The sequence below is a fragment of the Misgurnus anguillicaudatus genome, chromosome 7, assembly GCF_027580225.2.
Source record: "Misgurnus anguillicaudatus chromosome 7, ASM2758022v2, whole genome shotgun sequence".
NCBI lineage: Eukaryota > Metazoa > Chordata > Actinopteri > Cypriniformes > Cobitidae > Misgurnus > Misgurnus anguillicaudatus.
In genome coordinates, this window is record NC_073343.2 from 18,892,881 (window position 1) to 18,918,845 (window position 25,965).

The 25,965-nt window shown below is 37.8% G+C and overlaps 1 protein-coding gene and 1 long non-coding RNA gene across 2 annotated transcripts in view; both read left to right on the forward strand.

Annotated features, from left to right (window-relative positions):
• LOC129417155 (E3 ubiquitin-protein ligase UBR1) overlaps positions 1-25,965 on the forward strand; it is a 52,935-nt gene extending 26,970 nt beyond the window's left edge. Inside the window, exons 25-47 of the mRNA XM_073869494.1 lie at positions 903-1,057; positions 1,272-1,371; positions 1,881-1,984; positions 2,066-2,164; positions 2,262-2,443; positions 5,740-5,942; positions 7,559-7,652; positions 7,940-8,092; positions 8,192-8,289; positions 8,403-8,499; positions 13,259-13,407; positions 13,521-13,576; positions 13,668-13,764; positions 13,849-13,912; positions 19,046-19,197; positions 19,326-19,413; positions 19,726-19,862; positions 20,034-20,142; positions 21,514-21,570; positions 21,664-21,741; positions 21,856-22,026; positions 23,087-23,188; positions 24,894-25,965. Coding sequence (XP_073725595.1) covers positions 903-1,057; positions 1,272-1,371; positions 1,881-1,984; positions 2,066-2,164; positions 2,262-2,443; positions 5,740-5,942; positions 7,559-7,652; positions 7,940-8,092; positions 8,192-8,289; positions 8,403-8,499; positions 13,259-13,407; positions 13,521-13,576; positions 13,668-13,764; positions 13,849-13,912; positions 19,046-19,197; positions 19,326-19,413; positions 19,726-19,862; positions 20,034-20,142; positions 21,514-21,570; positions 21,664-21,741; positions 21,856-22,026; positions 23,087-23,188; positions 24,894-25,035 — 2,687 coding nt within the window. The 3' untranslated portion in view covers positions 25,036-25,965. The remainder of the gene's footprint in view (positions 1-902; positions 1,058-1,271; positions 1,372-1,880; positions 1,985-2,065; positions 2,165-2,261; positions 2,444-5,739; positions 5,943-7,558; positions 7,653-7,939; positions 8,093-8,191; positions 8,290-8,402; positions 8,500-13,258; positions 13,408-13,520; positions 13,577-13,667; positions 13,765-13,848; positions 13,913-19,045; positions 19,198-19,325; positions 19,414-19,725; positions 19,863-20,033; positions 20,143-21,513; positions 21,571-21,663; positions 21,742-21,855; positions 22,027-23,086; positions 23,189-24,893) is intronic.
• Positions 8,510-10,527, forward strand: LOC141365302 (uncharacterized). The gene is made up of 2 exons (XR_012370542.1): positions 8,510-9,209; positions 9,679-10,527. It is a non-coding gene; the product is annotated as an uncharacterized lncRNA (long non-coding RNA).

Consider the following 25,965-nt stretch of genomic DNA (forward strand, 5'->3'; position numbering starts at 1 on the left):
TACATTTTAAGCATGATAAAACATATTAACAAGTAAAAAAACAACAAGTAAAACAAAAACGTTTTGATGTCAAAAAGTAGACCTCCAGTTTTATGCGTTATGGTAGCTCTTGCTCACAAAAAGTATGTATAATCAGAACAGCAAATACACTCTTTCCAGTTTCCACACACATCCACGTGCACACACAGCTGTGACAGGTGTTTCAGGCAAAGAAGCTGACCAAAAGCTTGTCTTTGAAAGTACCTGTTGTATTTGTCGGGATGTACGTTCACCGAAATGTGTGCATGCACGAAACCAGCTATAGAGTTGTCGTCCAGATTCGAGGTAGCAGTGCCACATTGTCTTTCTTCTCCTGTGTTTTGTCATCTTCTGATTGGTTAACTTTATGTGCATCACCAGATCATCTCGTTCACCGGCACCAACACTACGAATTTATAATGACAGCTCCCAAACTTTTTTCACATGCTTAAAAATTATCGGGAGGTCGTGAGGTGCTCGCAACATGCTCGGCTCGTAATTCCTCTCACACCGTACGAGCTGCAACCATAGGAGCATCAACGAGTTGCTCCCAAGAGCATGCGAGCTCGTACGACAGCAAAAATCGCACCGTGTACGTCATCCAAAATAAATTAGCAGAAATAAATCTGTATCCTGGACAGGGTTTAGATAAATCCTGAACTAGTCCTTCCTTATTTCTTTCAAGTAGTTTTTACAAAAAACATACCTTAGAAAAAAACTTTACGGATGTGCATTTTGAGAAAACAATGGCATTGATCTATTTTACGATACGTCTTTCTTCTCCAAAAAGTAGCTTTAAATGTACAAAATCTTTAAGATATTTATATAACAAAAGTAGCAAGATACTTGCATCTACTCTGATCAATGGTGTTCTTCTGTTTCAGCCCTACGTCCCCCAGTGCCCCCTCCCTTTTGCCCAGCCTTTGCAAATATAGTGCGTCTGCTTCGCTGCGATGTCTTCATCCACATTCTCAGAAGAGTTATGCAGAAAGCAGTGGAGGACCGCTCCAACCGATGGACCGAACCCATGATCCAGAGGGTATGTGCCATAATACCTTTCTCTATATGTCACTTTATTCTTGTTTTAGTAATGTTCATTTGAAATTTAAAGGGATATTCCCCTAAAATTAAATTTGGGTCATCATTAACCCCCCCTCCCCCCTCATTTTGTTCAAAATTCATAAGCCTTTCTTGTTTTAGTGGAACAAAGTTTTGAATGATGTTAAGTTTGTATCTTGTGTATGTTTCTGCAGGCTCTGCACCTTGTTGCTCAGGCACTTCTAGAGGAAAAGGCGCAATTGCAATCTGGCAGTGCCAAAGATGTGACCTTTGATTTTAGTCTGAAAGCACAAAGTAATTATGCATATCTCATCTTTCTTACGTCAACTCTCTTTAAAGCTTTGTAACCAAGACGCTCTGTACCAGATCTGAAATCAGCAATAAATGCGTACACCAAAAATAAATATTTTTAATAAGATTAGAGGATGTCTGCTTTTTATCAGTTGCAGCTTTTGGAACTGGTAAAAAATTTTTAATCGTATGTGAGCCAAATTAGGATTACAGGAAAGATAGTGGCATAAGGGTTTGTTGGCACTCCTAAAATATCAAATACCAGTGTGATACCAATATTTTTAATGAATAAGCTTTGATGCTTAAAAGTATTTTCAGACAGTTATTATGAACATATGAAGATGGTTGATAAATGAAAACATAGGTTTTTAAGATAACTCCCCTTTTATCAAACAAGAGCTATGCTTTTAGCTCCAAATGCTGTGTTTGACAGCAAGCTGTATACAGTTACTTTCAGTTTTTCATTGCTGTATTTTAAATTGCTGATGAATGCAAATGTACTGAAATTTCAGAAATCGGTTCTGAACATGGCAAGTCTTTGTTTCACTTCCTAACCAAAATGAAGTCTTTACCGTCACTCGAAGCTCAAAAAGACATGATCACATGGAATTTACAGGTATGAATGTGGAAAAGTAATTGATTTAGATTTTTTTATGTATTTGATTAATATTTAAGTCATGAATGTTTCTACAAAAAGATGTTTGAGGTGGTGAAGAGCATTCGGGAGAAATCCGGGCCTGTAGCTTCATCTCCTGTAGATCAGAGCAAGCCAGAGGAGTTACTTGGATTTCACACTGTGAGTTAGGTTTAAAATGCAACTCATCGTTGAATTATTTCATTCATTTAAAGTGTTTAAAGTTTTTTTTATTATTATTATTAATTGCTCTGCTCAGAGTGTTCAGGAAAAAGAGAAAGCAGAGCGGAAAAGGAAAGCAGAGGCTGCTAAAGCGCACAGGCAAAAGATCATGGCGCAAATGTCTGCAATGCAGAAGAACTTCATAGAGTCAAACAAAATGCTTTATGACAATGTACCTGAGAGCTCAAGTCAGAGTGAAACAACTGCATCTCTAGAAAGGTAAATAGATTTGTTTGCTCGTAGTTTTGCTTTCACTTTATGTTCTTAGTCCTTTACTTTTAACCCTTTAACACTTTGACCTTTTACTTCTTTACTCTTTGATTTTTTTCTCTGTTGCTGTATTTAATTTTTTTCTCTTTTTTTCTGTCTTTCTTTCTTTTATAATCACTCTCTTTTGCTGTAGTTCTTCTTCTCTTTTGTATGCTTTGTCTTTCACTCTTTAACTTTCTTACTAGTTATTTCTCTTTTGCTCTTTTGTTTTTTACACTTTTTTCACTTTTTTTGCTCTTCCTTGCATCTTTGTTCTTTTAGTTGTACTTTTCCGTTTTGTTTAGTCTTTTTAAATGACTAGTCTTAAAGGTACAGTTTGTTAGATTTTGCAGTAAAATATCCAAAAACCACTCTGTCAGTGTTATATGTTTTGTTCAGCTGATTACTTACAATATCTCTAATGTTTTGAACTACTTTTAAATCATGAGAAAATTGCCATGTTAAACAGTGACATGGGGCAGTGCAGTTGCCTGTCAACTTTGTTTTACACTTTGTTACCGCCTTTACTGACCTAGAAACCACATGACAACAGTGTCCTGGCCAAATGCGGAATTGGTAATAATAATGTGATTATTGCTGTAAATAACCGATTAAAAACTTAAGCCTTCAATATACAATACCAGATCAAAAACCAACCAATGAACTTTATAGTTTACTTTTTTTTTCTGTGTTCTTTATAGGGGTGGGCGATAGATAAACCGGTAAAACGGTGTATGAGGCTGTTTACACTTGGCATTAACATGTGTTTTCGTCGATCGGATCACAAGTGGACGCCGTTAATGCCAGGTGTAAACAGTGTTCAAAACGTTTTGAGCTCGTCCACTTTCGACCACTTTCAACCACATCCAGAGGTGGTCGAAACCACTTTCGATCGGATCGCTTTGGAGTTGCGGAACGCACATGTGGTTGAATGCGTTCGAACAGCCACACGCGACCGCCTTCTCTCCGCCCATTTATCTAATCTGAGGTATTAAACACAAGTTTTACCTCTTTTTTCACTCCTGGCGTGAACATTCGGTGACCAGCGCTATTTTTAGCCATTCTTTTATTAAACTAAAGCGGCTGATATCCGTATTTTCGTTTTGAAAGCATGTGAAAGTTGCGCAATCCTATTTCATCAATTGCGCTGAAAATTCAAAGAAAGCTCTTACATACTCATGTACAAAACACTGTGCAGCATGTTTACTTGCTAAACAAGCAGTGCACTCTGACATAATATTAGTTTGCGTCCATATAAACTCATAATTACTCCCGCTCGGGTTTGAATGACAGCAGAGAGACTCGCCCACGTCTCACAGACCACCCCCTCATAGTATTCAGCACAGAAGCGGTCGAAAGTGGACAAAAGAGACAGATTTAAATACCAGGTGTAAACGTAATGTTTCTCTCTCGTCCACTTGTGATCCGTTCGACAAAAACACATCTTAATACCAAGTGTAAACAGCCCCTATGATAAACTGGTGTAGATTTTGGACTGTCGTTTCTTTTGAGGTATTGCTGTATATTGCTGTGCGCGTGGTCATGAAAATGTAACATTTGCACACGTATTTAAGCACTGCAGTTTAAAACAAGTGACATTAAAACAACATTGCTATATGGTCACGCTGTTTCTGTGTGAGAGGAGCTCATTGAGCTCGTAAGCATTTTTTCTGCTTTATTGGCCTTAAATGCACATATGTGTCACATTTTTTATCAGTATTTATGTTCCCTGGGTTCGAACCCATGAACTTTTGCGCTGCAAACGCAATGCACTACCTATGGCTATACAGGAACATTTAGGGTGAAACTCCTTAAGAAGCTGCTTGATAAAATGCCCGAAGTAATATTTTGCATATTCATTTTCTTACAGTTTTGATGAGTTTACTATTATTCTATAATGTGGAAAAAATATAAAGTATGAGTAAAGGGGGTCACGCACTGGACGAGAAGCGCCGCGTCATGCCATGAATCTAAAAACAGAACATTTTATTTTCTATGAATACGATACAATACCAGGGTTCCCGCGGGGTCTTAAAAAGTCTTAAAAAGTCTGAAATTTAAAAAGTTACATTTAAGGCCATAAAAAGTCTTAAAAATGGCCAGATTTTCACCCTAGGTCTTAAATTTAATTAACCCAAGTCTTAAATTTCTTACCTCCATTTATTCCCGAAAAGGTTGTCCGAAAAAAATAAAATGGTAAATTAAAATGCTGTAGAACTAATCAGTGACGGAGGAAGAATGTATTTGATGGGTGGGCCTCTAAAAAGAAAAGTTCTGCACTTTGCGTGTCACTGAATGTCTCTTCAATCCAGTTTTTAATCATTATTTTTTAAAGAGGATACAAATGTAGGCTATTATAATCCACGCAATTCATGCCATAAGCTATATTTCAGGTGTTGTGATCCGACTGTATACTGTAGGTTTGGCGAGAAACAAACCTTAAATGCAGTTTTTTATAAGCAAAAATCTTTTCTGTGTTAATTTAACCAACTAGCCCGTGGCTTACCAGAGCATTTGCAAGGTTCTGAAACAGAGGACCCAGAAGCGAAAAAATCAACACTGCTTTATTGAAAATCAACTTAAACAGTCAGGCCGTCAAGTCCCGCGCCATCAACAACGAGTCAACTTTAGTGTTACACAGTTTTCATATGCAGCCTACAAATGCGACCTCTGGAGGCTACAGCCTTCGGATTTAGAAACGGCCTTGTTTGCAACACACAACAAACCACGAACAGCCTTTTAATAGTAAATTTCCTTTTCATTTCATTATTGTGTAATTAGAGAGGGGAATAAATGCGATGGCGTAATAGCGCATATTTATGCATATAACGTATGGGTGGAGAAAGTGTAAAACATGTTAACAAGGCACATATCAGCAGCTGACCATACTGATCTCTGATTAGTGGATTTTATTTGTCAAAAAAAAAAAACAATAAACAAAGGTATAATAAAAATATAATGTTTTGAGAATTTCTGAGATCATTGTGCCGCTTTGGTCTTAAATTTCACTCATAATGGTCTTAAAAAGGTCTTAAAAAGTCTTAAATTTGACTTGGTGAAACCTGCAGGAACCCTGAATACCTCAGAGTTGTCCTAGACACCATGCAGCGTTTCTCGTCCGGTGTGCGACCCCATTCAGTGATCCTAAACGTTTGACCGGTAGTGTTGTATTAAGTTTGTCACCTAAAGCCTCACCATTCGTTATTTAAGTCACCCCTCAAATGTGGTAATGATGGCAGCTCATGAAGGTTTTTCATATTTTGCAGCGTTGGAATGGATATGGATGACAACAGGGTAGCTGTAGGACCTCAGCAGGGTGTTTGCTCTACAGACTGGGAGGCTATGACCTGCATTCTGTGTCAGGAGGAACAGGAGGTTAAAGCTCAGGCACCCGCCATGGTACTCACAGCATGTGTGCAGAGATCTACTGTTCTTACCCAGTGCCGGGGCAAAACACTCTCTGCCAAAGGTAAGTGACATTGCACAGTTCACTTTTAAAGGTTTTACTGTTAGCGGGTTATTAGCATCATAAGATACTGCAAGTCTACTCTGTGCTTAAAGGGACCGTGAATTGGTCGATTTTATTGCTTTATGACGTTGATTGATGTCTACTTATGCATTTCGCGTTGTTTTTACATTCAAAAACATCAAAAGCAATAAGTAATACGCTATTTTGTAACATGGATTAGTGGCTGTCTTGAGAAATGGTTCGTTTGAAGGGGCGGGCCGCATTGAAGACCTGAACGTAAACACCCACTGCTATGATTGGACAGCTTCATTCCCCGTCATTACATGTAGGGAAATGTTTTAAAAACATTAATGTGATAAAAATAGCAGCCGAACACAAATATGTTTGAGACACAAAAGATTCTGGGTGCTAAACATGATACACATAAATGACAATACGTATATTAAAGTAGAAACAAAACTCGACGTGACTAAATTACCGTATAAAACACAGTAAGCGTGCATCCAAATCTAAACTGCGCCTAATAAATCCTTATCAATAACTTTGTATATTTCTATTTTGCTTGTGAGGTTGCTTTTACATTCACGTAATGTTAAATACCACAGTTATATGATAAAAAATAAGCTTTGTTGAGTGTTTGACCTTTCAAACGCAACTTGCCTAAATTACCGTATACAACACAGTAAACGGGCATCAGAATCTAAACTGCGGTTGATAAATCCTTCCTTATAACTAACTTTGTATATTTCTACCTTTAAATTATAGTCGTATTGTTAAGTGTTGTACCTTTATTAATCGTTTAATGTTTTTAGTAAATTAAAACAGTCAACAAACGTATTTAGACACGGATGTTACAACAGGACATATCAAGCAATCTCTTTTAACAAAGCAATAGTGAAACGCAGTAACTTAAATAAAGTAAAATGTCTTACTGTGAATTATACTGCTGTGTCATTGTTGTCAGATCCAATATAAGTGGTGCTTCTGAGTCTCTCTGCAAATCCAGCATCGACTTCTTTACAAATGAATCCATGTCCACAACGATAACAAACGCTCCCCACACGAGCTGGAACTTCTTCAAAAGCAAACTTTATCCAAGCATATTGCTAATGTTAAGTTCCAAGCCTCCGACTTGAAGTATTTAGCTTCTGTGTTGTTCCCATGGTTGTTCCCACGCGGTTCTTCCAAACCGAAAATGCGTTTCCATGGTATCATAACAGATCACCGCGTCAAAATAAAAGTCTCTCAGAAAAAATGTATTTAAAAAGTAATTTTGGTTAAATTTGTCAATCTTTAAAGACATGTTTACTTACTGAAACACACGTGTCACGCGAAGCTGTGGGCGGGGCTACAAAAGTAGACTTGTCCTTTTGGTTATGGGGAGGTGTTTCAATTCTACTTTGACGTCATAGATTTCCGAATTTTTCACTGGAGTGTTTAGCTGGCTTGGTGCCAAAGACGGTTATATTTCAGTAGCACGGACGTTTTCAGTTCTGAAACTTGCAGGATGTTCATTTAAGTATGATGACCTCTTATATATAACAAATTATCAAGTTAAAATTGAGTTTTTGATTCACCGCTCCTTTAAAACTGAATATTTCCTTTTGGATCAACAGAACAGTACTACCCTCTATTTATGTCCCCTGATCTGGCTGTGGGCACACATACTGGCAGTTGTGGACATGTGATGCACGCCACCTGCTGGCAAAAGTAAGTCAGTGTTTAATTTGTGACAGCTGATACATCATTAATAATGCACACAGAAATGCAACTCATGACATTGATAAGAAATACAACAGATTTTCAACGCAGGAAACAAATAAATATTTTGTTTTAGTTCCTTTCATTTGCATTAAGTCATTTACATTTTAGAGCGTCAAATGAGACAGCATCAGTATTGTCGTTTAACATGAGAATTACAAAGTTCACTACGAAAATGTTAATCACATTTGAAAGTTTCTTTTGCACCATAGTTATTGTTATCCCTTTGTTCTCAGGTACTTTGAGGCTGTGCAAAACACCACTCGAAATCGGCTGCACACGGAGCTGCTTATAGACCTTGAGAATGGAGAATACATGTGTCCTCTCTGCAAGTCTCTCTGTAACACTGTTATTCCTTTGATCCCTGTGGAGCCCAGCAAACTCAACTAGTATGACTTTAACATTATTATCTTCTCTCTACTCTACTTTGTCCAGTATGGTGTGTCTAATGTTATACCTCTGGCCCCATTTTTCTCACACTCTTTCAGTGAAAGTGCTGAATTAGTTGGTCAACATCTGACTCTTGCTCGCTGGATTCATGTAGTACTTTCCCGGATCAGAGGCCTGAAAGCTACACGAGAAGCAGGTGAGAGTCCCGACTCCTGAGTGATTCCTACTTGCTTAATCTGCCTTTTCAGTCAACATGCAAACTGATTTACAAAATGACTTGCTTTGACAGAATGCTTTGTTATTTTGCAGGCAGTAACAGAGAGCAGGGAGCAGAGCAAGCCACCGTGTTTTTTGAAGAGGGTCAAGCTGATTTTAGATCCATTCTCAGTTTTGGAGTTCAAGAACCGTGAGTCTTTGAACAGATTGGTTTGTTTATGAAATGCCAGTGTCATTTTAAGTTGTCCTTAATATTTGTAATAAGATAATATTGAGTAAAACTAAAATTTTATCCATTTGAATTTAATTGGGAACTGTGTTGACCTTGGAAGGGGCTAAGGCATTTTATTGCCTGTTCACCCACAACCGTAGACGTATGTAAAAATTAGTGCTGGGCAAAGATTAATCGTGATTAATCGCATACAAAATAAAAGTAAATTTTTTGTATAATATAAGGGGTCTCCAACCTTTTTGTGAGCAAGGGCTACCACAATGGATAAAATGGAGGGCTTTTTGATATAGTCTACTTAAAACTTTTGTTTTACTTGTTGATTTTAACTTATTTTACTTGTTGATATGTTTTAGTATTGTTTAAAATGTAACTTACGTAAACCAAGCCAAGCTAATATTCACCTTATTTTTCACGACAACAAGGGCGGCGCCATTTCGTTCATTTTGTCAACGTTCTTCCGGCCGCATACATGATGAGCAGCTGAGGCAGTGGCTGAAGGCAACGTGTTAAACTTAAAAAGCTCACTCAAGCGCCTTTATGTTTGTTTCTTATCAATTTTAACGAACGGGAAGCCGACTGAGGAACACCCTTATCCCAAGTAAAGGTTCGACTACGATGTTCCGGTAAATTTAAACCACGCTGGGTGTTGAAAAGGTGGCCAGTTTCAGGTAAGCTATCTTAGCTAACTATGTGCTCGTTCGCCTAAAGTTAGATTTGTGAACTCCGTTCTACAAATACACTTAAGATAAGTAACGTTAGTTTATCAAATGCAACTATTTTGAATGATTTTAATTGTCCACATATATTTTTATATTTACGATAGTACAACGAGATATTATAGTACATACATTACATTATTACAGTAGCCCACGTGATTCCTACAAGTTACCGAGATTTCAGATGCTAGAATGTCAGTTCATTTCTCATTCAGATATTGATAATGACCTATTAAACAACGTATTATTTAACACAGAAGTTAGAGGTTGTGTGTATAATGTTACTGTCTCTTTTTAATGCATCTCTCTTACACACACACTGTTGTTTAAGTATGGGTACAATTTATATATTAATTATCATGATGCAAGTTTATTTTAAATACTAACATAAAAAATGTTTATGGTTATATTATTTTCACAGATGCATTGATGTGTAGTGATGCAGTGAACAACTGTGAGGATGATACAATAAACAACATGTTCCTAAACTGTGATGCAGAAACACTGGGAGGATCCATCCGTCTCTGACCACAACTACACCTTAAAATCACAACTCAACCTGAAGCAACCTACATTTGATATGGGAAAACAATGGTGCGGTTTCCCGGACAGGACTTATTCTGGTACCAGGCTAAAATGCATATTTGAGCTACAATAATTTAAAAACACCTTGTACTCGCATACCTCAACGAGTGCCATTGTTTTGTCACAAGATGCGCACCAGTATTGTTTTTTGTAGGGTTTGTTTGTAAAAACTAAAATGTCCTAATATAATTAAGGCCTAGTCCTGTAAACCCTGTCCGAGAAACTGCTCCAATGTGTTGAGCTGGCACAAATGTACAGAAACAACCATCCTTGTCAGCTTTACACAGGGTTGATATTGCATCCATTACACAGTCGCCAAACACTTTACCAGTACATACACCAACAGCTTCCAGATATACACTTGGGATCAGCTCCTGATGACTCCGATAAAGCTGCATCTTAATTTATTGCAGGGTGGTCTTGCTGAAAAGTTAGCTGTTTCTTAGTCCATAGTTATTTTTATAAACCTTTACAATGTGACCTGATTTTACATGTTGTAAAGTTACATTAAACCTTCATATGTGATCAGATGTCATGCAGTGATATTAAACATTTACAATGTGAGCTGTTGTGCATTGATATTAAACCTTTACAATGTGATCAGATGTTACCTGCCATGCAGTTATATTAAACCTTTACAATGTGATATGATGCCATGCATTTATATTAAACCTTCACAATGTGATCAGATGTTACCTGCCATGCAGTTATATTAAACCTTTACAATGTGATCAGATGTTGTGCAGTTATATTAAATTTTTACTATGTGATCAGATGTTACCTGTCATACAGTTATATAAACCTTTAGCCTACAATGTGATCAGATATGATCTGTAAGGAATTTCTTAAACCATATGTGAGCTTTAGATTCCACTTAAAAGGATTTAAGTCTCCTGATTTGAAGGAATAAGTGTTGGCAAGTTTGCAAATGAATTCTATCATGGTACATACCACATAAAAACGAAATAGTTATTGGACTGGCTTAAGGTCCACATTTGCTTTAAAAAAAGACGAAATCACTGTGTAAATATTGGTAGACATACTTTTAATAATTTTCAATGCTGCTCCATCAACTCCTGACAGGACGAGGGAATTAAATATGCCAGGTTACTTGCCGCGGCCGCTTCATATCGTCTAACCACGAGACTATTGATGGGACAATATAACACTATCCGAGCGTCGTATGAAGTTTCAACCGTGCTCCTAATTTAAAACATTTACAGCAGTAGCGATATTTGTCATTTCGCCTAAGTTATAGTGAACTACAAACAATCTTCTAACCACCAAACTAACTACCAAATGCACTGTGCCATATTAGCAGCGGAAGTCTGTTGACAAAATGCGGAAGAGCGAAGAATTAAAAAGGGGCGTGGCGGAATAAGGTGAATAAAAAATACGTAATAAACAAATATTAGAATTGAGACTATTAATAGAAAGTGCTTCGGCGGGCACATCAAAGACTTTGTGCGTGCTACCTGGTGCCTACGGGCACCCCATTGGAGACCGCTGATATAGAATATATAAACATATAAATAAATATATACTCATGTAAATGTTTCTTAAATACATACATGAATGTGTGTGTATTTATAAATACATGATTAAAAAATAAAAACATGATAATTACACACAGCACACACATGTATATTATACTAAAAATAACTTTTATTTTGTATGCGATTAATCTTTGCCCAGCACTAATAATAATATGGACGTAGTGTACGTGAGGTCAACCAAAGGTTTGTAAATAGCTTTTTTTGAAGTCAACAGTTTGGGGGCCTCCGTCGGCATTTTGGCAACACGTCACCTTGCATCACTTGCGGATAACAGAAAATGGGTAAAGAGGCGGGACATGGATGAAGCTGAAGTGAACGCTTGTTAAAACCACCCCTGCCTAGCTTGACTGTAGTGATAGCAGTAGCAGTTTGCCCATCACTCAAGTGGCCACACCCCTAATTATGCATAACTTTAAGGCTTAATATTATTTAAACCGACGAGTTATAAAAAAATTCGCCCACCTCACAGTTATCATGAAGGAACAAAGCTACAGTGGCAAGAAAAAGTATGTGAAACTTTTGGAATTTCATTGTTTTCTGAATAAATTTGTCATAAAATGTGATCTGATCGTCATCTTAGTCAAGGGTATTGACAAATATAATGTGTCATGTCTTTATTGAACACACTTATTCAACATTTAATATGGCAGTGGAAAAAGTAAGTGAATCAGACCTACACATAGTTGAGGAGGAATTTTAGCCCATTCTTCCTGGGAGAACTGCTTAGCTCTGTCATATTCTTTGAACGTCTCATCATGTGTATGGCCCTCTTCAAGTCAATCCATAGCATCTCTTTTGGGTTGAGGTCTGGGCTCTGACTTGGCCACTCCAAAAGGTGGATTTTATTTTTCTGAAACCATTCTGTTGTGGACTTGCTCTGGTGTTTGGGGTCGTTGTCCTGTTGCATCACCCACCTTCTACACAGTTTCAGCTGGTGTACAGACATTCTCACATTATCATGAAGAAGTGTCTGATATACTTGGGAATTCATCTTTCCCACAATGATTGCAAGCTGGCCAGGCCCTAATGCAGCAAAGCAGGCCCAAATCATAATGTTTCCTCCAAGAATGATAAATGAGGGCCATTATGTTTGTCAATGCCCTTGACGTAGATGAAGATCAGAACACATTTTATGACAAATTCATAAAAATAAAAAATAAAATCTTGCCGCTGTATATAGACCAAAAGTCATTTTTTGTTCAAGGCTATAAACATATTTGTTTTTGTTGTAAAGTTGGCCATTTTAACATGGAGGTCTATGGGAATTGACTCCCTTTTGAAGCCAGCCTCTAGCGACTAGTCGATAAATTGCAGTTTCCGTATTGGCTTCATCAGAGAGATTGGAAGGTTGCCCACAACTAGGCATAGGCCGGTTATCGGTTTCAAGGTATACCAAGGTTTTAAAGAGTCAAGGTTTCAAAACCACTGAAATGTTATATTTAATATAATTTTTTGAAAGAATATTATAATTTAAGGCCTTATTTTTACCTGGCATGCATGTTGTATATGGCTTAAAAATAAAATTTATTGTGTCCAGTTGAAAAGTTGTTGTTTGTATATAAGCAAGCATATAAAAATAACACATATTAGTTTTGCAATGGCAATACTGCAACACTGTGAAACCGTGTTATTTTTGATTAAGGTTATCATACCGCCAAAATCTCATACCTGCCCATGTCTACCCACAATACCCTAACATGTTTCACAAACAGCATGGTCAAGCACTACTCACATGTCCTTTAAGATTTAGTATTAAAGAAATGATACAGGAGTAATTCTGATGTTATGTTGTCTTGAGTAAAAAATAATATGTTGTTAAAAATGTTATCCCCAATTTAAACTCTCTTCTTGTCTGATTAGGCCGAAGTTCTCCAGCAGCATCACAGAGATGTTGGGGGTCTGCGCAGTGACAGTGCACAGGGTGGGTCTGCAGACTGCCCCCAATGATCTGTGTCCATACGTACCTGTTATGTCCTGGAACACCTGCGCCTACACTATCCAAGCTATCGGTAATGCTGTTTTTCCTCTCAGCTTATCTCCACTGATGATTTCTTAGATACAGTGACTTTCAATTCCCTTTGTGCCTCATCACTTGTTCAAATATATCTCCCTCCCTCTGTAGAGAGCATGCTGCAGGATGAGGGGAAAGCTCTGTTTGGTTCCCTTCAGAACAGACAGGTGTGTATGTAGGCGTTGCTGATACAGATCAGTGTGCAGCTGCCAATGTTTTATTCTGGCTTGATTCGTAACATTATATTCTTTTTTATAGCTTGCTGGACTCAAAGCTGTGGTGCAGTTCTCATCAGCTCAGAGCCTAAAAAACCGTCAGACTGTAGTACAGCAACATTTCGCTGATATGCTTGCAGGTTTGTTGTATGTGCAATATTTTGTGAGATGTTTATATTTTTGATGCAGTAATACAGTAGTCTTCTCTCTCTCTTTGTTTTTAGTCTTGTTGCCTGTCTCTAATGTAGAGGACACACCATCAATATTAGAATTGGATTTCTTTCATCTACTGGTGAGACATTTTTATTACTGAAAATAAAGATATGTATTACTACAAGCATGTTTGTCTTTTTTTTGTCATCTATGCCAGGCAATTAAAGGGACAATATGTAATTTTCGCTACTAGAAGATGGTGCTAAACCAAAGCAAAGACTGCAGTTTGATGATGCTTTTAAAGAGCGTGGAAGTATTAGTCTGAATGTTTAATGTTGATAGAAATCAATCTGACAGGACTCGCAAATCAAGTTCATGGATGACATTAAAATAACGTTTTTTTTAATCGTTACTTTATAATGAAAGTGTCGTATTGTGGATTAATAGAAGCCACAGCAAAGTGCCTTGCTAGAAACTTCTGCATACTTCTGCATTTGTTATTGTTGATGCATTCATTAGCCTGATATCAAAGTATCAGTACAAATGTAAGCCTGGATCACAAAACAAAGTCGTAAGTCGCACATATTAGTAGCAGTAATCAACAAAACATTGTATGTGTCAAAATTATATATTTTTTTCTTTTATGCCAAAAATCATTGGGATATTATGTAAAGATCATATTCCAAGCTGATGTTTTGTAAATATATCTAAACTTTATTTCTGTAAGTGGTTGCAGCAAAATCTGAACAAAAACGACCAGAAACACGCCTACATACTTGATCTCACTTTACTCGCTGTAAAAAAAAAGTTTGATATGTATGGAAACTTTAAAGTGTCCTCTTTCTAGTCATATTCTCCAAACAAAAGCTGCGTTTAAATGGACAATTGTAATCGTTTTAAATGTTCAATCATCATAAACATCTCAATTGGAATAAAAAGAGCCAAACCGATTAAAAATCAAATCCGTTTGAGAGGGGTGGTTTATACCTTTTGTAATCCACTCAAAAGGACATGTAAACACTTCATCGGATTGATAACTGAAACTGGAATGCTCTGAACATGTGCAATTTTTGTCTCTGTATCGTTTTAATGGCAGTTGGCAAACCCACTTTAAGGTGCATTTCTGACACCTACTGGACTGGATTGTATGTGCAATGATGTAGATCAGTGGTTCTCAAACTTTTTCAGCGTGCGGCCCCCCTTGTGTACAGTGCATTTCTTCGCGGCCCCCCAAAGAAAAATTATGACAAATTTGATCTAAAATGTAAAATTTTAATGAACCAAAACATATAAAATTAAAAGTAGTGCTGTTGGTTAGTAGCCTTATATATTTTTTTGGTTTAATTACACAGAATTCATGATAAATTCATGTATTTTATAAAATGTCATAAAACTGGGGCCCCCCTGGCACCATCTCGCGGCCCCCCTGGGGGCCCCGGCCCCCAGTTTGAGAACCACTGATGTAGAATTGCGTAATGACGTATGACACAAAGGTCGCAAGGTTGTGTTGTTAAAGGTCACGTTCTTCCTGATCCCATTTTTCAAACTTAAGTTAGTGTGTAATGTTGCTGTTAGAGCATAAATAATACCTGCAAAATGATAAAGCTCGAAGTTCATTGCCAGGCAATATATTTCCTTTAACATAATTCCCCTTTCAAAGCCTACAGTGAACGGACGGTTTAGATTACAGCCCTCGACTTCCCAGTTGAATGACGTCAATAAAATAGTTTTTGACTAAACTCCGCCCACAGGAATATGTCAGTCGCCAGCTTCGGCACAAACAGCTCTGCTAAGCTAAGATGCTAACAAATCTCAACCATAGACTGTAAAAAAAAGATAGACGACGCGACGTCGCCTCCCACCATTGTAATGAATTGAAGCCAAAAATGTCCGACCACGGTCGCCGCCATGTTACGTAAAAACGTCAGTTTGGAGCCAAGGCATGCGCAGAAGGAATCTTCCGTGAAGCCAGAGGCGGAGCCGCGGTATCAAACTTCCGCCCAAACGCTCGCGCGGCCAATTCAACCACTCCATTCATAACGACACGCCCCGTTTCTATAGCATCAAATTACAAGCTAAAATGAAACTTATCACAAAAATGAACAGTTGAACATATATCAGCGTGATAACAACTACTTGAAAGGACCAAAACCATCTTTCGAAAACTTTTATTGGAAGTGTAAATATTTTTTTATTTAGAGCAGAGTCCCATTCATTTGAATGGAGAGGGCGGGGTTATGACTTGTACTGCAGCCAGCCACCAGGGGGCGATCAAAGAGCCAGAGGCTTCACTTTTCAAGGCTTATGAGGCACACCCGATCTCAACACACTAAACAAACTGCACTATCAGAACTCATTACGTATTTCTGAAGGAGGGACTTCATAGAACAAGGAAGACATTAGCCCGTTTTTAGGACTGTGAATAAAAGCGATATACAGATAAATAAATTGTGTGGAAAAACACAGCTTTTTTACATGTGAAACATGAACACGTTATATTGCACACTGTAAACACAATCAAAGCTTCAAAAACACAGAAAGAACGGGAACTTTAAGGGAAGTCAAGTGAAGTGACTGTCTTGTCATTCTTAAATGTTCCCAAACTCTTTCCAATCCTCTGTAAAGTGATACAAGACAGCTTTGTCCGGTCAGTCCATGATTTATACTCTGATTCACAAATGCGTGTTTGGACTCACTCTCTGCGGCACGGCATAAAGTCAAACGCGCTTTTTGGGCACACGTGAATGGGTGTTTTTGTTGCTGCTTGATAAGCATCCCGTCACAAAGCTCCATATGCTCGTGGTTTATTAATTATGACCTGAAATAGACACACAGCAATTTTAGGAGGATGACTTGTATGCATATCTTGAAACGGCGCAATTTGTGCACTGTGCACATGTCAAATGATCAAATCAGATTTAAAGCTTGTACTGTATTAATAACCACATCAATCCGATCACATTAAGTGTTCATGTAAACGCTATGATAGGATTTATCAATCAGAATAACTTCATTCCGATTGGGGCAAAAGGTGTCCATGTAAACGTAGCTAATGTCATTACAGCAAAAATCCAGTAGAGAACGGCAAAACAATTCAGTTTATTAGCAATATGCGCTCCTAATGAACTAATTTTGAGAAGTTTAAAGTCGATTCTCTCAATATTTAGATTCAGATTCCAGACTTTCTAATAGTTTTACCTCTGTTATATAGTGACCTATCCTAACATTATGTATACATCTGACCCGTGCTGGTTTTGTGGTACAGGGTCACAAATACATGTTGTTTGTATTTTTTTAATTAAAAGTAACAAGAGCAAAATCTAGAGGCCAGAATATTACGTAATATTACTCTATTATTTGGACCAGTAAGCAACCCCCCAGAACATCATTGCAATGACCTAACAACAGTTCTTAAAGAAAAACACCACCAACATATTTTACTATGTTCTTACCTCAACTTAGACGAATTAATACATAGCTATCTTTTTTTAGTCGTGCACTTAATCTTTGTACAGCGCGTCATGAATGTGTTGCCATTTAGCCTAGCCCCGTTCATTCTTTAGGATCCGAACAGGGATGAATTTAGAAGCCACCAAACACTTCCATGTTTTCCCTATTTAAAGACTGTTACATGAGTAGTTACACGAGTAAGTATGGTGGCACAAAATAAAACGTGGCGATTTTTCGACCTTGGCTCACAGTAACATCATCACTACTCCCCCTCTCGCTCAAACTTCCGGCTAGCCTGGATGCCAGCCGATCTTAGCCCCGCCCACAAGATTTTGAGAACAGGAAGATCGGTCCAGGGTTTCTGCGTTGAGGAGCTACTATGCTAGACCCAAAGCTGGTCGAACCAATCAAATTGTCAGGGCGGGCTTTATACGATGATGGACAGATAATCAACACTAACGTAATGAACCACGTCACCAAAGAGCGCATGTGTTGAATCGGTTTACAACGAAATGGCTGCCGCTGTAGAATTCAGATGTGTGGATTCTGACAGTCTGTTCTAAAAGATATCGACAGAGCATTGATTTTAAAAGAGGAACAGAGAGACGCAAGCAAGGCATTTGTTGATGTTTTTGCCGTCCTTCCTACGGGATTCGGCAAAAGTTGGTCACAACTGAAATTGGTATCACGGCGATGCAATTCAGCATGCATGACGAGATGGATATAATTAGCGGTCGTTGCCAGCTTTTTTTTCGGAAGCCCGGAATCGTGGTTGCTGAATAAGTGGAGGGACATGCTAGGCTCCAATATTTTCAAGCCAACGTAATGGGTATCATAATGGATGAAGTTCACCTAACGTACAAATGGTAAGAGACATTCTTACTGTATGACTTAGTAAATACTTAATGTTGTGATATAAACAAAATGTTGTAAACATAGTAGGTGTTGATGTACATTCTCTAAGACTTAGTATAATCACAATCTTGGTGCCATTGTAGCAAAATAACTAGCAGTTCAGTCAGGCTGCAAAAGACGTAACGTACGTCACACACTCCGTTGCTCTGATTGGTCGTAGGTCTATCCAATTGAGTGCAGAGGCATTTTTCGGTTGAGACACGCCTCATAATTATAGCTCAATGGAGCGGTATCAGACTCAAATTCTGACTAGAATTGAGTATGACAATGTCAGGCTAACTTCCGGCAATATTACTGCACCCTTGGTCGAAGTGCTGCAAACTAAGTGCTCTTCCACCATATAATATAGTTCTCATTTTTTTATCCGCTTAGAAAATCGCCACATTTTATTTTGTGCCACCATACTTACTAGTGTAATTTCTCATGTAACAGTCTTTAAATAGGGAAAACATGGAAGTGTTTGGTGGCTTCTAAATTCATCCCTGTTTGGATCCTAAGGAATGAATGGGGCTAGGCTAAATGCTAACACATTCACGACGCGTGTACAAAGATTAAGTGTACGCATTGAAAAAAAGAGGTATGTATTAATTTGTCTTAAGTTGAGGTAAGAACATAGTAAAATGATGAAAAACAGTGATGTTTTCCTTTAAAACCATGTATCAGCTTCATAGCAAAAAGCTTTTAAAGCCAACCATAATACTTTAAACAATAAAAAAAAACTTTTGTTAGAGTTAAGATTCAGAGCGATAATCAACACATACACAAAGCATTTGTCGATGCTTTAGTGTTTTATAAGTCGGGTAAGAGCGCCACCTAGTGGATAATAGCGGAAATATGGATTGCAATAAAAACTCTTCATTGGCATTTTAATTTTTTTGTGACTGTATGTTCTGGTGGTTCTTCACTGGTGGGGCTTGTTCTGTCAATCCCAGTGTTGTATCAAGAAGAGGCAGTTGACCTGCAGCCGTCAGCGATCAGTACAGCATACAATCACCTCCACCTGTTGCACCTGGTCACTATGGGACACATGCTACAGGTTCTGCTGACCTCACACGGTATACCCACATGCAAACACACTCACTGCTTGGATATTTTTAAACTTGTGGCTGTGGTTTTTGCATGTCTACTAGGGGAAATGAGCTTCTGTGGTGACATTAATGATTGTGTATGTGTGTGTTGTCAGATTGTGCTGTGAGTAGAGGAGCTGATGAGGGAGATGAGGCTCGGGCCGCAGCAGAGATTTACTCTATTGTGTCTCAACACACTGATGGGTAAGATCCAATGGCGGCTGGTGATAATGTGCTTATACACATTAATATGTAGTAGTATTCATGTATTTGAATATTTATCAAGTTCTTAAAACAATTAACCATGAGTGCATGGGGAGCTGGGTAATGTAACAAAACACAATATTAGTAATATAATACAAAATAGTTTTCCTGTTATTTTTTATTGTTTGTTCTTTTGCAATTGTTTTTCTTTGGGCAGTCGTGGCCTAATGGTTAGAGAGTCTGCTGAGGTGCCTTTGAGCCAAGACACCTGACCTGTTTTTATCTCCCTCTGTCATTTCCTCTCTTTCTCAGGTTGAGTTCTGGTGTATCTGGCTCTACAGTTGCAGAGAGAGTAAAGAGAGGCATCCTTCCTTTCCTGCGCTGTGCTGCGCTGTTCTTCAGTTGCCTTACAGGAGTGCCCCCTCCAGAGGAACTATTCAGTATTGCAGGTCACTAAGTATATACATTATTTCATATTAATTGTGACATGGTATACACTACAGTTCGAAATATGCCACCATAAATATTTATTACAGTTACTTAAACTCTCATGCCCAAGGCTATTTTGTTAACGCTTAAAGGGAAGAATCTAAAAATTTATTTATTTATCTTTTTTGCAGAATCTCCTGAGAGTCAGTTGCTAGTGATCTGTAGTTACCTTGCCTTGCCCTGCAACCTGTTTCAACTGTTTCAGGATCACATGGATGTTATGACACCCTTAATAAAGAGGTACAAAACTTAGCAGACACCCCTGCTTATAGGATCTTATTGTTATCAGGAATAATTAAGTAAGTAAGTAAGGTAACACTTTTCTACAGTGTCTTTGTTACAATACATGTACTTACTATAGTAAAACCAGCAAAGTATGCATAATTACATGCAACTAACCCTACTTTAATGTTTCCATTTAATGTTATTTAGCACTTAAAGGGACACTTCACCTTTATTGGAGGTATTCTCATTGTCCAGCCCCACTAGAGTTAAACATTTGATTTTTTTTGCTGTTTTGTAATCCATTCAGCTGATCTCGGCATCTGGTGGTGCCACTTTTGGCATGGCTTGGCGCAATGCATTGTCTAATCAGATTCCATTAGCATCACGTTAAAAAATAACCAGAGTTTCAATATTTTTCCTATTTAAAACTTGACTCTTCTGTAGTTATATTGTGTACTAAGACCGACGGAAAATTAAACGTTGCGAATTTCTGGGCAGATATGGCTAGGAACTATGCTCTCATTCTGGTGTAGTGGTCAGGGACTTTGCTGCCGTGGCATGGCTGTGGGAGGCGCAATGATGCTGCGCAGTGCCCGAAAATAGTCCCCTGCTATTGAAAGTTACCAAGGGGACTATTTTCAGTTGCTGTGTAATATCATTGTGCCTCCTGCAGCCATGTTGCGGCGGCAGGGTCCTTGATTGTTGCGCCAGAACAAGAGTATACATGGTTCCTAGCTATACCGGCCAGGAAAATTGCAGGTTTTGGTTTTCCGTCCGTCTTGGTGTACGATGTAACTACGGAAGAGTCAAGTTTTAAATAGGAAAAATATCGAAACTTTTTGGTTATTTTTAGCGCAATGCTAATGGTCTAATCAGATTCAGTGGATTGCGCTAAGCTATGCTAAAAGTGGTACCGCCAGACCCGGAGATCAGCTGAATGGTTTTCAAAACTGTAGAAATCTGATGTTTGGCTCTGGGGGAGCTGGAGAATGAGCATATTTTGGAGAAAGGTGGAGTGTCCCTTTTAAGTGTATAATTTCATTATGACAAGGACAACAAATTATAACTGAAAAAAAAAAACAATATAAAGAGTCCTAGAATATTGCTTTATTATTGCATTTTTTTAAATAAATGTAATATTAATAAAATCAATATGACCATATATGACCTGAATTATTTAAGAAATTCCTTTGCCTTTAGGTTTATAACTAACATGAACCATTGTAAAATCAGTGTAGGCAACTCCTTGTCCATAATGCTTTTAACAATGGACTTATATCCGTTATATCCACGTAATTTACAAGTAAATGCACAGATTAAATCAGGAGTTTAGAAATATCTTAAGCATTTCTAAATATCAAGCGATGTTTTATGTCTGTGACTCAGGTGGTGTGAAAATCCAGCCATATCCAGAGCACTTAAAGGTGAAATGCACATTATCAGGTCAGATGACATTCACTTTCTCCTCTGTTTATTTGTCAAAATCATTCCTCATTATTAAAGGCAAATTACATGACTTTCTGAATTTCTGTTTAGGTATCCTTGCAAAATAAACAGGTTAATAGATCTTCCAGAGGACTATAGCGTGCTGCTGAACCAAGCAAGTCAATTTAAGTAAGAGTCTGCAGTTAGTTACCTAAATCATGTAGTCTTATAATGTAAATGTCTTATTTAAATAGATTAAAATGAAGTTGTAATAAAAGGATTTTCTGCTCATCATCTCTCTAGATGTCCAAACTCATCAGATGATGAGCGCAAACACCCAACTTTGTGTCTGCTCTGCGGGGTCATGCTGTGTGCACAGAGTCCCTGCTGTCAGGTGCAGCTGAACGGAGAAGATGTGGGAGCTTGCACGGCCCACGCTGACACCTGCGGGGCTGGTGTGGGAATATTTCTCAGGTGCGTCTCATTTTCCATCCACATCTTTTTTACTAACAAACTACTTGGCATAAGATGATAAGGTGATTTTACACCAGTTATAGACAGGTTTGTGATTATGCAGAGTACTGTGCAAAAGTCTTAGGCCACCATCACCAGCTTTGTTGTTTTAGCAAAGTTTTATTGTTCATCCATATTTATTTTTCACCCTTTTTTTAAGATTAAAACAGAAAATACAGGAAATATTTCTACAAAATAAATAAAAATTTCAAAAATAAATGTCTTCTTCAGGCATCAGCCAGTATTTAGTGTGACTTCTCTTGGCACGAAACACATCTTGAGCTGTTTTCAGGAGACTGAATTAAATTAGGATTTAATTTTATTTACGTTTAAAGAGTAACTAAACCCTAAGCCAATTTTTTTTAGTTCATGATCTGTAAGAATGGGGCTTTATTAGTGCTATTCATTAATTTTAGTAAGTTTTTTGACATTTGGATATAAAGTGTTTCAATACTACAATATATGGTGTAAAAAAGTCTGAGTGCTGCCCTCTTCAGGTTGAATGGTGGCTACTGCAGTTTAATTTTCCTATTGGATGTTGGGTCCAAAAAATACCTTGTGACGTAAGCACCTTGTTATGATCTCACCACACACTTAGTACGAGCTTAGTTCGTCCCCTCTATATTTAGTTACGCTTTAAGAGATCCTGTAGCTGCCTGCTATTGCTCAAGTGGAAGGTGTGTTTACCCTAAATACATGACACTTCAGCTTATACTTTTATATTGTTTTTAATACTACATGCACATTTCCTGTATTTTCTGGTTGTATTCTAATAAAGAGACTGAGAAATAATTATATACAGTATGACTATACAATTGCAAAAACAACAAATCTAATAGTAGCATGGTGGTTTAAGACTTTTGCACAGTACTTCCAAACAAGGCAATGTAGAATCTATGAATGTATGCTGTTGTTCTTTGATCCAGACACTTAATTGTACCTGGAATAAGTTTACTGTTTTGATCTAGTGTGTCTATCAAATGATTGCCAATGAAGATTTTGTTTCTGTTTGTTTGAGCAGGGTTAGAGAGTGTGAGATTGTATTGATGGCCAGTAAGACCCGAGGGTCCCGATATCCAGCTCCTTACCTTGATGACTATGGAGAAACAGATCCAGAGCTTGTGTAATGTATATTTTTATAGATGCAAAATAACCAGGGAAGCACTAACATATACATTTTTGCAACTGATAGGCCTGCATTTTCTATTGAAATTATCAAAACATTGTTTAATAATGTGTAATACTTTACGATGTTTAATTTTTTTACATTGTGGGGTCACTCCACTTTTTTTGAAGGTATGCTCATTTTCCAGCTCCCCTGTAGTTGAGCATTTGATTCTTAACATTTTGGAATCCATTCGGTGGATCCCTGGGTCTGGCGCTGCCACTTTTAGCATAGCTTAGCATTGAGTCTGATTAGACCATTAGCATTGCGCTCAAAAATTACCAGAGTTTCGATGTTTTTCCTATTTGAAGCTTGACTCTTCTGTGGTTACATCATATACTAAGACCGGTGGAAAATTAAACGTTGCGATTATCATTTCAATGACATTACGCAGCAGCCAAAAATAGTCCCCTTAGTATCTTTTAATAGCAGGGGACTATTTTCGGCCACTACGTAATATCATTGCGCCTCCTGTAGCCATGGTACAGCAGCAAAGTCCTTGATTATTACGCCAGAATGAGGGTATAGTTCCTAGCCATATCTGCCTAGAAAATCGCAACTTTTAATTTTCCGTCGGTCTAGTACCAGGGTTCCCACGGGTTCTTGAAATCTTTGTAAGTTTGTGAATCTGGTGGAAAAAATTCAAAGCCCTGGGAAGTTTTTGAAAATATACATACATAGATATAGGTAATTGAAAGTGCTTAAATCTATTTTATGCAAGTTTTGTGGGGGGAAAAAATCCAAATTATTCACTGTGTAGTGTAGGATAATAAGATAAAAATTCTAGCCTTTTAAGCACATGTGCTAAACTGTTCGCTTTAAATGCTTATATCTTCTGTATGCAAATGTTGATTCATACCAAAAAGCTTTTTTGCATAGTTGTGTTTGACACATGAAAACGTCTCGGGTTATGCATGTAACACTTGTTCCCTGAGAAGGGAACGAGACGCTGCGTCTCCCTTGCCATATCCCTGCGTCCCTGAAACGCCATTTTTGGCAATATTTCAGATAGCGATATACTTCACCCTACCTTGCTCGTTAAGCCTCATCATTGGTTGAATTTGAAATACACATTCAGACGCACTTGGAGGGTCCCCAAAGTGTCCCCACAGTGACGCAGCGCGATTCCCTCGAAAGGGAACTGTAACAATGAAACGTGTCCCCACATTTAGTCCTTGAATTTGAGGGTATTGGACCTGGAAAGTCCTTGAAAGGTCCTTGAATTTGAAGTTAACTAAGGTGTGGGAACCCTGTAGCACACGATGTAACTACAGAAGAGTCAAGTTTTAAATAAGAAAAATATCTAAACTCTTTGGTTCATTTTGAGCGTAATGGTCTAATCTGACTCAATAGATTGTGCTAAGCTATGCTGGGGGTGGTAGCGCCAGAGCCGGAGATCTGCTGAATGGATTCCAAAACGATGGGAATCGGATGTTTAACTCTAGGGGAGCTGGAAAATGAGCATATTTTTAAAAAGTGCAGTGTCCCTTTAACAAACGGAACAATATTGTAATGTGTTTCCCAGTGTTGTACAGTTCAAATAAAAAATGTATCACTTAAGCATACATAAATTTGTCCTTACCATCATTTTAATGTTGAAAATTGACTCTCAGTCTCTTAGACTTATTAACATTTTCTTTACGCGCATTATGTGCTCTTGCAGGCGTGGGAACCCTCTGCACCTGAGTCCAGAGCGTTACCGCAAGTTGCTCAATATGTGGCAGCAACACTGCATCCTGGAAGAAATTGCCCGTAGTCTGGAGGTTCTCAACGTCATGTTCGCCTTTGAGTGGCAGATGCTCTGAGGAGCAGCACAACGCAAACCGCAGGGCATGCGACATTCTGCTAGGTTACGCTTGAAATCTGCCTCACTGCAAAGACTAATAAAACTTCCCAGCTTCCCAACATCTTTACGAACTGATTTCCTTCAGACATTGTTTTATGGGCAGCCACACTGAATAGGCCCATAAAAATGATTCACAAAGTCAGCGTGTTTCTCGGCTCTTAATTTATTTCGCTTTGGTTGCAGGCTGCATCGTTTCTTACTGATTTGTGCCTCATTGTGTGGTTTTTGTATCATTATCAGAATGTAAAGAGGCTTTTGTCTCTATTACATGCTTTTCTGTTGTTTTATACCTTTGCAAAATGTTTTCCAACCCTTCTTTGCTGCAGTTTTTTTGTTAATCTGCGAGAAAATTATATCAATATGTAAGGTTATTATAGAAAATGTGGTAAAGTATATTGTTTTAGGATGTGAAGCTGTTACTTGTGAATTATACAAAATTTTGTCTAAGTCACGTTTCTCCTCAAAATCATAAAGCCCATTTTAAGGGCCATTACAATTTTTTGCATGTGCCTCATTGTGATATTCTTTTGGGGGTAAATCTGTAATCTTTCTTCACCTGTGCTATGGATGTCACATGAACATGTATATAAAACAATAATGTATAATTAGAAGCTTATTTTATTATATAAATATAACCGTTATGTAATAGAAACACTGTAAGTCAATGTTCACATGCAACAATGCCTGTTGGATAAATCCAAGCGTATTTCACTTTTTCCACTCATTATTATGTATTAAATACTAGCCTTTTCATTTAGTGACAGTTTATTGGCAGGTTATAAAGAACACAATACACAACTTACATCATGTTTCAAAAATATGGAAGAAGTTTTAGTTTGCACTTGGCTTCAAGCTGTTTGTTTACAATAAACTACTGAGTGAAAACTCA